The 12,128-nt window shown below is 45.6% G+C and overlaps 1 protein-coding gene across 3 annotated transcripts in view; it reads left to right on the top strand.

The window, feature by feature from the left end:
- Positions 1–12,128, top strand: part of HIP1R (huntingtin interacting protein 1 related) — a 297,989-nt gene that overhangs the window by 39,232 nt on the left and 246,629 nt on the right. For all 3 annotated transcript variants that reach the window (XM_053368313.1, XM_053368314.1, XM_053368315.1), the window contains exons 12-21: positions 860–921; positions 1,968–2,040; positions 5,339–5,522; positions 6,313–6,401; positions 6,792–6,908; positions 7,447–7,548; positions 8,304–8,498; positions 9,404–9,551; positions 10,101–10,187; positions 11,353–11,460. In XM_053368313.1, the coding sequence (XP_053224288.1) occupies positions 860–921; positions 1,968–2,040; positions 5,339–5,522; positions 6,313–6,401; positions 6,792–6,908; positions 7,447–7,548; positions 8,304–8,498; positions 9,404–9,551; positions 10,101–10,187; positions 11,353–11,460 (1,165 nt within the window). The remainder of the gene's footprint in view (positions 1–859; positions 922–1,967; positions 2,041–5,338; positions 5,523–6,312; positions 6,402–6,791; positions 6,909–7,446; positions 7,549–8,303; positions 8,499–9,403; positions 9,552–10,100; positions 10,188–11,352; positions 11,461–12,128) is intronic.

Genomic DNA, 12,128 nt, shown 5'->3' with positions numbered 1-12,128 from the left:
CTTAGCTGACTTGTAAATGCCTTACAAAGTTGAAAGGATGGCTAAGCTTAAAAAGAAGAAAAGAAAGAGATGTGTGTTGACTGCACTTGGAATAAAGCCAGGAAACAAACTTGGCCATTGTGCTTGGGCAATGCATTTACAAAGCTGTAAAAACTGGACACACAAAATTCTTGGCAGTGATTGCAATGTTTTCCAAATGGAGCTTTGCTTTCGTTCGTTGTTTCCTGGCTGCTGATGTTTGCTCACTGTGTGATGACGTTCGCAGGCCAAACTGGAAGTGCTGCCAGGGCCAGTCTAGGAGGTGCAGGTCTGGGAACCCTGCAGAACCCAGAGGGCTGGACCAGGGGTGTTCCAGCTTGGCATCTTTTTGTGGGAGGCCATGCATGGTCATGTGGGCTTCCCAGTAAGAGCTGTGGAGCTGGAATCCAGCATGACAGCTCCAACTTCTGCAACACAGCATTTGAAGAAAAATAAAGACACATTTGTCCACCCCATATGGTAGAATAGTGTCAGTGTGTGGTGCAGCCCCACTTTCTGAGGGAAGGCAAGAGTGGCCAGGGGGCAGGGGTTGGAAGGCACTTGTTTCAAGGGTCATGCTGACATTTCCATGGCTTATTCTTTTACCATTGTGGCATCCCAGTACTTCCACACAGGGGAGCATTCAGAAGCATAATGGATCTCAGGCGTGCTGAAGAAACAGTTCCGTGTGCAATAGTGCATTTTATTTAGTTGTAGATACATGATAAATAAAATGATGTAATACTGTATCTCCCTAGTAATACAAAGCATTTATACCATAAAGCCATAAACATGAACATAAACCCTTCATTGTCAGTCTTTTTAATATTTGTTTCTGCAGAATGTGTCGTCTGATATATTTGAACAGACTTTTGGACCACCCAATGGAATAAGAGATGATAGGTAAGGGTGTTTATCAGCAAAATCTCTCTCTCTCTCTCTCTCTCTCTCTCTCTCTCTCTCTCTCTCTGTGTGTGTGTGTGTGTGTGTTTAAGCTGGCATCTTAATAATGAGGTTTAGCATTTATGCAGCATTCAGACTATTTAACAGAAAAAGTTGTATGTGTATTAACAGTCTTGTAAAGTAGATCATTATTATCATATGTCTCAGCGCTGTTGTTTATGTAGCCAAAAGAGTAAAACCCATTACCCAAGGAAGAGATATTTCCTTGATGGTTCGCACCCAAGGTCTGCAGACGTGTGGAATTTTAGGCAGCATGTGGAGCAGAACAGCCCAGTGGGAACTGAACCTGGTCAGTGGGTACAAAATGCAGGATGCCTGTTGGAGGGTGGCGGTGAGATGAAATGGAGAACCCCAGAACAGGGTGGTCCAATGTGCAGCTGGCTCTCAAGGCCTTTTTTTGGCAGCTCTTGGCAACAGTGGATGCCCCCACCCCCCAGTCCTCGTGAGGCCCTCAGCTTTGGGGAGGAGGCATGAGGGTTCTGGCAGGGTCCTAGAGTCCTTCCTCCTCCTTCACAAAGCCTATTTGGCACTTTCCCAACTTTGGGAAGGAGGTGCGAGGGACCCCAAAGCCCAGCGCCTCATTTAGCTGGCTTGGGGGCATCAGATTTTGGCGTTACCCACCCACTCACCCCCCTTGTGACAAGGCAATCAGTGGCCCACATGTTCCATGTCAAAGTACTATTGCAGCTCACTTGGTACAAAACGTTTGTCCTCCCTGCCCTAGAAGAGGACACACCTTGAACCTAGTATGGGGGTACTCCATACTGCAACTTTTTGGTTACAGACCCCACTTGTTATCCCAGTATTGCTGGTAGGAGGTGGGTGGTTTGAGGCTGAGACAAAGAAAAGGAGAGGCTCTGATGTGGCCCTGAAGCCTTTGCAGCAGAGGAGAGATTTGCCCTGGAGGCCTTGAGCTCATAGCTCTTCATCACTATACAACATCAACTCAGAGCATTCTTGTGTTTTTAAAACCTTTTAACCCTCAGGGATCTCCAAATTGAAAACCTGAAGAAAGAAGTTGATCTTCTTCGAGCAGAGCTGGAGAGGATTAAGCTTGAGGTAACATGGGACACTCTGTGCTTGTGTGTGTAGGCAAAGTGAGATGTCTTACTTCAATTAATAACTATGATACATTGGAATTAAGTGGATTCATGGAGATTGCATCATCCTAAGGAAAAAGCATATACATATTTTGCAGAAATTCATAATACCCAGCATAGAATTGATTTCCTTCTAACTTCAGCATCATTACATCCCTTTACTAGCTGATGTGACATTGATATTCCCATTATAGCTGATCACTCAGCAGTAATACTGGAATATAATTTATCTAAAAACCAGGAAGGTATGAGGAGATGTATCTTAATATATCATTACTAAATGAAAAAAACTTCATTTAATATATAACCAAGAAATGCAAATACCGTATTTTTTGCTCTATTGGACGCAGTTTTTCCCCTCCAAAAATTGAGGGGAAATGTGTGTGCGTCCTATGGAGCGAATGCAGGCTTGTGCCATAGCCGCGCGCAACCCCTCCGGCAGGGAGAGGCTGCACGGGGCTAAAGAGGAAGCCAAAACAGCGAGCGGGATCCATCCTGTTCACTGCCTTGGCTTGCTCCATAGCTGCGCTCAACCCCTCCGGCAAGGAGAGGCTGCACGGGGCTATGGCTTCTTTAGCCCCCCGCAGCCTCTCCTGGGAGGGAGAGGCTGCACGGGGCTAAAGAGGAAGCCAAAACAGCGAGTGGGATCCATCCCGTTCGCTGCCTTGGCTTGCTCCATAGCAGCACGCAACCTCTCCGGCAAGGAGAGGCTGCACGGGGCTATGGCTTCTTTAGCCTTGCGCTGCGTCTCCCAGCACGGAGAGGTTGCGTGGGGCTAAAGAGGAAGCCAAAACAGCGAGTGGGATCCATCCTGCTCGCTGCCTTGGCTTGTGCCATAGCCACGCGCAACCCCTCCGGCAGGGAGAGGTTGTGCACAGCCTGTACGCTGCTCTTTGGGGCTGGAGGGGGGGGAAGATTTTTTTTCTTGATTTCCCCCCCTAAAAACTGGGTGCGCCCTATGGTCCGGTGCGCTCTATGGTGCGAAAAATACGGTATATATTTAAAATAACTCCAAATCTTCAATGTCAAGACCGATGGAATGGGAAGGATATAAAGCTTACATCAGAGGGAAGATAATATCTTCTTTGCCAACAAGGCCAAGCTGCAAAGATTAAAAGAAAATAATCTAAAAATTTCTTTAAAAACACTATGGGGCGATATGGCAAATAACCCATCTAAGGTTACATATGAAGGAATACAACAACAAACATTAGAAATGAATAATATACTAGCTCAAAAAATTGAGTTCAGCCTACGATGTCTAAGACCAATATATTGGGAACAGGGAGAAAGACCGGTATTGAAAGGTGGGGACCTCTAAACCTCTCCCTTTGGGGAAAGGTTAATGTCCTCAAAATGAATGTTGTTCCAGAGCTTTTATACATTCTTAGAGGATTACCAATGTATATTCCCAAATTATACTTCCAAAAAATAAATCAACTATTTAGATCGTGCCTGTGGGGTACAAAGCCACCAAAAATATCACCACATAAAATGCAACTTCCAACTAAGGAAGGCGTCTTTGGGCTCCCAAATCTGGAACTGTATCACCAGGCTTACCTGCTGAGTAAGATTAATTGTTGGAGAGCTTAGCAGGAATCCCAATTGGGCTACTCTTGAATATAGTTTCTTTGAACCTCTTGTAGGGTAGACTAAACTCAGCTCCAATTTTATGAAATATCCTATTATCCTGGAGACTATTAAAGCACCTATAAAAATTTGAATGAATATAAATAAAAATAATAAGGATGACCCCTATCAGCATGAGAAATTAACAATATGGGCCAACCCAAAATTAAAAATTGGAAATCAAGTAATAATTTGGCAAATATGGATGAAAAAAGGTATTTTGACATTGAATCAATTAATTGATGGAAATTACAAATTTGTGGAATATAAGACTTTGCAAGTAAAGTATGGATTAACCAGTGAAACACAATGGCAATACATCCAGTTGAAACATATGTTGGAAAGGCAGTTTGGACCTGACGCTATAGCAGCATCGGAAATACCCATGCTGCTACAAGATTTAATCTCTGCAGCAAAAACAAAAAACTCTACACTTGCACTATATATAACCCTACTCAACAGGAAGAAATATGATTTAGAATATGATAGACAAAAATGGAGTGAAGAGTTAGGCGTACAGATAACAAATGATATATGGGAGGCAAGTATAAAATCAACAGAAATAGCCTCTGTGGATCTAAGACTAAGACTTATTAAACAGAAAATAATATTCAGAGTCCACTGGACTCCAGCAAAACTATACCAGAAGAAAATAACAAGTGCAGACAACTGCTGGAGATGTGGGAGTAAAATGGCGAACTCAGTATATATGTTGATTAACTGCCCAATGATAAGATCATTTTGGTGCGAGGTGAGGATATTTATAGCAAAAGTAATAAAAAGAAATTGTTATTTAGGGGAACTGAATTTAATTCTAAATTATATTCCGGAAATGTGGGAGATTTCAAGGGGTCAAAAATAAATAAATGGATGTACCGTGCTATATTAGAAGCAAAAAAAATTGTTTTGATGAATTGGAAGAGCCGCAGAAAGATTCCATTGAGCACATAGATTGATATTGACAGATTAGCTACATACGAATGAACTGCATGTCGACGCAAAATAAGAATGGATAAATATGAAGAAATCTGGAACGAATATTTAAGCGATAAGGCGGATAGTGGTAGGAAGTAGGGGGAGGAGAGAGAGGTGAGAAATTGTTTAAAAAGCTGTAGTCATAGGTATATCAGTGTATTCAAATCTGAATTGTCAAATTGTATTATTGTTATTAGGGTTTTTGTTGTACGTGTCTTTTGTGGTTGATTTTATCAAAAAAATGATTAAATAAATCATTTTATTTAATCTTACTTTGGGTGCTACGAAAAGGAAGTAAACTGATAATTATTTATATTTTTATATTTTTACTGCTAGGGAGTAGGGAAGAGGCGCTTGTGAGATTTTGTATGTCAAGTGCTAAATGAGCATTGCTTGCCTTGAATAATTCGGCAGAGAGTTGGTGATTGGCATCCAGTGAGCTTTATGGCCACGTAAGGATTTGGTCCCAGGCCGACATTCTTACCATTGCACCACATTGACACTTGCTGCTTCCCCCAGTGGCCAGCAAGATGCCTGTGTGGGAAGCCCCAAAGCAAAGGGCACAAGAGCATCCTGCTTCTGATCCTGCAGGTAACACATGAGCTGTCATAATTATAGCCATTGCTTTGTATGTGTTTTGCTGCAATACTCAGGCTCAGAGATACATCACTCAGCTGAAGGCCCAGATTAACAGCCTGGAGGCGGAGGTGGAAGAGCAGCGGAAGCAGAAGCAGAAGGCCCTGGTGGACAACGAGCAGCTCCGGGATGAGCTGGAGAGGCTGCAGAAGGCAAAGCTGGAGGGAGACAAGAGTCGAGGGCTCTACCTAGAAGCAGAAAGTAGGTGGTGCCTTTGAAAAGCAGGTTATGTGCGTTGACCTGAGCTTTTCAAACAGCAATAATAAGTAAATCCTATTTATTGTGCTAAGGAGTGTGCACTTGGCACAGTCTACCTCAGGGATGGAGAGCCTCAGGCCTGGGGTCCAGATATGGCCCTCCAATTTCTCTGCCTGGCCCCTGGAACTACCCCAAGGTCCACACACGCCCTCTCTTCCCAGACCATGCCCCTCACTGGCCCTGCTTCAAACCCTGAGTGTTTCTACTAGGTTATGGAATGGGACCTTGGGCTCTGATGTTGCCTCTTCCTTCTCTGGATGGAGGATAGAGAGGGGTGTGCAAGTGTGTGCAGAAGCTAGCCTTCTATACAGAAGTAGCGATTCACATTTGTTCCTCTGCCTGCTGTTGTCTGTGGCCCCAGCCACCACTGTCATGCGGAAGGCTGCCCAGAAGGAAATGTGTCCCTTTAACTGGAAAATATTGCTGACTGCTTATCTGCATAAAAAAGCATGTGTGCTTTGCCTGAGTTTTGACACACCCACCCCAAACACACCACCAGCCGGAAGCAGTTTTTGATGGCACAGATTACTTCTTCATGGTCCTGCAGCCTGTGGAAGCTAGAATGGCTGTTGGCAGTCATCTGTAAGGCAGGACCCACAACCCATTTGCTGTCATACAGGCCGCTTGTTCCTTGGGACGGGCTCTTCTAGGCAGCTAGTTGCCCACCATGGCTTCCAAGGTTCAATAGTTGGACTGAGAATGCAGCTCATGACAATCTCATTCCTTTTTCCAGAGAAGGCCAGCGCCACAGAAACCCGCTACATCAAGCTAAAGGAGAAGCACAATGAGTTGATCAACACACACGCAGAGCTCCTGAGAAAGGTAATGACAGTGCTGGCTGCCAACTTCCCACACTGTTCCATTGGGTATTTGCATGCAAGAGGAGATGGGACGGCACCTCCGCATTCATAATCCACAAGGGCTGGCTTCTCTCTTAGTCACAGCCTTCGGTTCCAGCAGTGGTCAACCATGGCTCTAAGTCTCTGGCTTCTGCCTGCTTCCAGCCCACCTCACACACACAGCTCTGGCTTTTTGTCTTTCTCACTACCACACATTTGTCCTCAGGCACAGAGCAACTTCTTTTGCTATACTAACAATGGTACTCGCTGGATCCAGGGCCCCAGGAATTAGAAGGGACCCAGGCACCATACAGACTATCCCTGCAATCTCAAAATGATACTTAAAATATGTTTGATGTTTTTTAATACCAAGAATGCAGACACGGCCAAGCAGCTGACAGTTACCCAACAGAGCCAAGAGGAGGTTGCCCTTGTCAAGGAGCAGCTGGCCTTCCAGATGGACCAAGTCAAACGGGAGTCAGAAATGAAGGTTTGCTGCTTTGATCTCTCTTCCCCTGTAACAGTGCAGGGCTCTCCCTCCTCAGAAACTGCTGAGTAGCTGTTTTGATCTAGGGGTGGGCTGAGATAATGTTTGGTACTAAACATCTAAAGCACCTGACTTTCTCCCAAAGAATCCTGGGAACTGTAGTTTGTTAAGGGTGCTGAGATTGTAGGCCTGTGAGGGGTAAACTACAGGTCTCAGGAATCTTTGGGGAGAAGCAGGGTGTGTTAAATGTGCTTTAACGCATTGGTGTGTATGTGACCATGGAGACTGGGCGCAGCTCAGGACATAATTGAGGGATGGCTCAGCAAGCTTGAGTCCCAGGTTTATAGTGCTAGGCCCCTGATTCCTGCTCCTCCCCCCTTGTTGACATTGAAAAAAAGATATTGGAGGGCAGAGTTAGGTGCACTGCAAAATGCAGTGGTGTTAAGAACTCAGCCACACACCACCTTGATTTGCTCAGAGGCATCTGAAAAGTTTGCACATTTTACAAGGATGCACTTTCTCTTTGATTCCCTCTGTGTAGTTAGAAGATCATATGTTGCAGATGGAGCAGGTGAAGAGAGACCTGGAATCTAAGAAAGAGGAATTGGCTCAGCTTCAGCAGTCACTCAGCCGTTCCAAGCAGGTATGCAGGCTGGGGTTGTTTGTGGCCTGTGTTGTTTGTGGGGCTGAGGGTTAAAATCTTGCAGTGGTTTCCCCTTCCCACATGATGCTTGACTCTACTGAGGAGTTCTCTGATGTATCAGCCACTGAGAGGTAACTTTTTTATACAGGACAGCTCCTTATTGGTTATACTCCATGTTAGCTATACTCAGAGTAGACCCATTGGTGTTAATGGGCATGACTAACTTGGATCCATGAATTTCAGTGGGTCTGCTCTGAGTATGAGTATGATTTAGTTCAAAAGAACTCCATGCATTGTAAGCTAGATTTATGTATAACTTTTTTTTAAAGACACCTTTCAATTTAGAAAACTTTGAAGTCAGCTGACAACTATATTAAATTATATATAGTGTGTATTGTATTGCTTTTGTTTGTTGTTGTTTCAAAGTTCTACTTTAGCTTGTTTGACTGCATGTATCTTTTGTAACTTTGTATGCTGCCTTGAGCACATGTAAGTATAGTCAAGTGGGATTTCAATCCTGAAATAAATCAAATTAAAACAGCATCCACTCGAAATAAAAGCCAGCATTAAAAATAAAATAAGCCTTCCCACCCAAGTCATTTAACCCTCTTAGGTTAAATTACCTCATGAAGAGGACAATGAGCATGTGAAAAACTGCATTAGCAGGGGGAGGTGATTGAGAGGGTGGGGCAAGCTGAAGCGGGAGAGCTGGGCAATGAAGCTGTGAGCCAGCAAGTCACTTGTCCTCCATGCAGGCCGGTTCAGACCTCAACACCCAACTGGAAGCCCTCCAGGCCGAGAAGGAGACACTGAGGAAAGTGGTCAGTGAGAAAGACTGTGAGCTCATCTCAACAAAGGGCCTGATCCAAGAAAAGGAGCTGCTCTTGAGCCAGGAAGCAGAGAAGAGAGTAAAGGAAGTTCAGGAGCTGCAAGGGAAGCTCTTGGAAAAGGTACTCAAGGGAGAAACGAAGTCTTGGCAGCGGAAGCTGGTCCATCGGGTGTGTGGGACGCTGCCCTGACAGCTCGCTCTGTGCTTGGCCGGACCTCTCCTGCCTGCTTACCTCCAGCCAGCCCAGGGGATGATCCTGGCTATCAGCTTCCTCCTCCCCAGGGCTCCTCCAGAATGGTGCTTTTTGCTAGTGTATTCTGAAACATGTCATTGACACAATAATAGAGCATTAGTGGTGAATTTATACCGGACCATCCACACTTCATTCCGCTTTATTAGCCATTCTGCGATGCTTCCCCAGTGCTCCTGCATTACTCTTGTCTTGAGGGGCACTCCTGCACTGTAGGGCAACAAAAGTGAGGCAAAAGGACCCCTAGAACATTTGTGGCGTGAAAAGTTACAGGAAATTCTGCAAAAGGTTACAGGACATGCGCTGATTGGAAATGAAGCAGGATGTCTGCCCTGAAACTTTTGCAGGTGTGAACAGTATTGAAAATGGGGTCATGTATAACCACCCTTATATTATCATGAGCACAAACCATCATGAATGCACAACAAGGATGTCTGGAAGGGCCCCTTCCTCCCAGTACTGCCATTACAAGAGTCAGTATGAGAACAGGGGCAACACTAGAATGCGTTGGCTCTGCCGTCATTGGCTCTGGCTCTGCCTGCCATCAGCCTCCTTGCCAGTCCCCAAAAGGCACTGGGCACAACTGAGCCTTGGAAAGCTTTTGTCTGGTTAGGGGTGGGAAGGCAAGGGAAACAGCAGGCAGAGCAATGGAGAGAGGGAGCCAGTCAGCAGCACTGTAGGCCTCCCTTTTGCCCAGTCTGGATCATGACAGAGCAGTGAATATGTGGGTCCTGGGAGGGCACTATTAACTCAAACACCTTGCGCCAATCCCACAGAAAGGTCAGGAACAGAACCTGCAGCAGAAACTCCTGGAGGAGCAGTTCAGCATCCTGCAAGGGACAGTGAAAGAGGCTGAGGGCATCATTCAGGACGCCGTTGCCAAGCTAGACGATCCTTTGCACATCCGATGCACCAGTTCACCAGGTAGGTCTAAAGGTCCAAGGGCATGGATGAGTCTGACAGTGGCTTGGCTTTGTTTTTCTTAACCTATTTTTTAAGAAGAGCAAGTTCCTGTCCCTCGTAACAGCCCAGGAATCCTTGAGTAAACCTCTCAAGCAAGCCTGGCATCATTCAGAATCCTGAGGCAGTGGCCAAGGCCCTCCCAGGGCTGCCTGTCCTAGCCCCCTCCTCTCAAATCCAGCCCCCACCCCATGCTCCAATTAGCAACCAGGCCTGAGAGAGCTGCCTTGTCAATGTCCTACAATGTCCCAAGTGATGCCTCACTGAGGCCATTGTGAGACATTTAAATGGCAGCTGCCCCAGACCTGGTTGTCTGCTTGTCTTGGAGCACCGTCAAGGAATCCCGCCAGGGCTGAGCCCCACAACCCCTTCCAGGCATGTAAGAGGGAGCCTGAGGCTCCTTCAGTCTGGAGCTGGCTCTGCTTCTAAGGCACAAAAGGCACCTGCATGAGAGTCCATTTGATCTTGTTTTCCCATAGGCCTCCGTCTCTGCCCTTGCTTTTCTCTCTGCAGATTACCTCGTCGGCCGCGCACAAGCAGCACTGGAGTCAGTGAACGCTGTGGAAAGTGGACATGGGCGCTACCTGTCCAACCCGGCAGGTAAACATTGCTGGGTTGCCACTGCAGTTCTCCTACTTGTGGGGCAGGGTGGGAGTTTAGATTTCTGGTGTTGCTGGCAAAGACAGATTGTGCCTCTCCTGCCATCACAAATGTCGTTTCTTCAGATGTTTCTCCCCCCTTCCCCCCACTGACCCCCTCATCAAAAAAGAAAAGCTAAATGCCTGGTGACTACATGGAACATTTCACCAAGTGGTAAAGCTTGAGGTTGATTTTTAATCCTTGCACTTTTATCTATGTTCTAAGCAGGAAGCCTGTGGGGGGGGGGGTTAGGTCTGTGGGATGGGTTTGGATGGAGTCAATAAAAGGTGCAGCTGCAAAGCCCTGCTGCTCACAAGTTATCCAGTCTTGGAGGTGTTAAGCCTGTGCCTTCCGTTGCTGGGGAATGCAGGTGGGGAAAGTGCTGTTGTGTGCAGGTCCTTTTTGTGAGCTTCCCAGAGACACCTGGCTGGCCACTGTGAGAACCAGGTTGCTGGACCTTTGGCCTGAACCAGCCGCTGGGTTCTTCTGATTCTTTTTTCTTTTTTATTCTCAAATGTTTTGCATTGAATTTTAATAACAACAAGCAAGTTACAGAATAAATAAATAAATAAATATATTTTTTTAAAAAATAAGTTGTCACAATTGCCAATAAAGTATAGGAAACAGCTGTGCGATTTGCGGAGTCAAAAATAAAACATATCAAGAGGAAGAGGATGTGTAGTCTACAATTGCAAAGGGTTCCATGGTCTGAACTGTAACAATTACAAATTGTTATTTCAAAACAGAAGATTAAAATGCCTTGAACTGTACTAAACCCAGACACTTGCACAGCCCTGTTTAACCTGATATTCCTGAGCTGCTGTATTTGTGTATAAAATGAAGTTGGACCAAATGACAAAGATCTTGAGCACATTGGCCCCTGAACTCTTCTGATGTTCTTATGGGATGGCCACAGTTCAGAGCTACAGTGGGGTTAGAAGGGAGAAGAACTGGGGGAAGAGCTGGACTGAAGTTAATCTATGTTTAACCTGGAGAAGCATTCAGGGTCTCTGCTCCTTGTGGTGCTTTGCTGAAGGCTGCCACTCTGGGCTGATCTCAAATGAGACGGGTTATCCCTGTGATCCAATTCTGGATTTCCATCCTGATATTTCTCTTCGTTTCTTAGATGTCACTGGATTAGTTGGTGCTCTGGCCCAATTTGCCCACCTGACTGCAGACACCATTGTGAATGGCAGTGCCACTTCCCACCTGGCGCCCACAGATCATGCAGACAGTGAGTAAATTTGCACAGGTTCTTTTTCCCCACCCCTGAAGTCAGAAGTGATGCAACTCTTTTCACACAATTTTCCTGAATGCGAAACCTGGCTTTTAGAAATGGTTGGAACCCAGTGTGTAAGGACCAGGAGACTTCAAGCGCCTCTTTGCTTTCTGGTTTTTTTCTTCTTCAATCCATTCATGCATCCTCTAAACAGGGGAGGGGCAACTTTTGCCTGGCTGGCATGTGCCCTTGATCTCTGAGAATGCCTCTTGCATACCTGGATGGGAGGATAGAGAGAGAGGCATGAATGTGTAGAAACAAGTCTACCATACAAAGGAAAAAACCACATTTGTTCCTTTGCCCACTTTTGCCTACTGCTGGCATGTGGTCCCTGGAAACAGAGGAGGTGTGCAAATTTGAGCATGTTCATCGGTCTCTAAACTCATAAATTTAGCGCTGAAGGCTTCTGTAATTGGGTGACAATCCTAGAACTTACTATGGGGATAAAGAGTCACAAGAATGGTCATGTGCAAGAATAGCATCCATATTTCTGAGGGATTCCCTTAAAAAATGTGTGTAATGAACTCTGCTCTTCCTTGGGGCTTGCACTGGGCTCTTACCCAGATTACAGATCAGGCCAACATCCTCATAGCTCCCACAATCCTGCAATATCTGTTATTCCC

Source organism: Podarcis raffonei, chromosome 16 (assembly GCF_027172205.1).
Source record: "Podarcis raffonei isolate rPodRaf1 chromosome 16, rPodRaf1.pri, whole genome shotgun sequence".
Classification (NCBI taxonomy): domain Eukaryota; kingdom Metazoa; phylum Chordata; class Lepidosauria; order Squamata; family Lacertidae; genus Podarcis; species Podarcis raffonei.
Note: the sequence above shows the minus strand (reverse complement) of the source record. Positions and strands in the feature narration are given on the sequence as shown.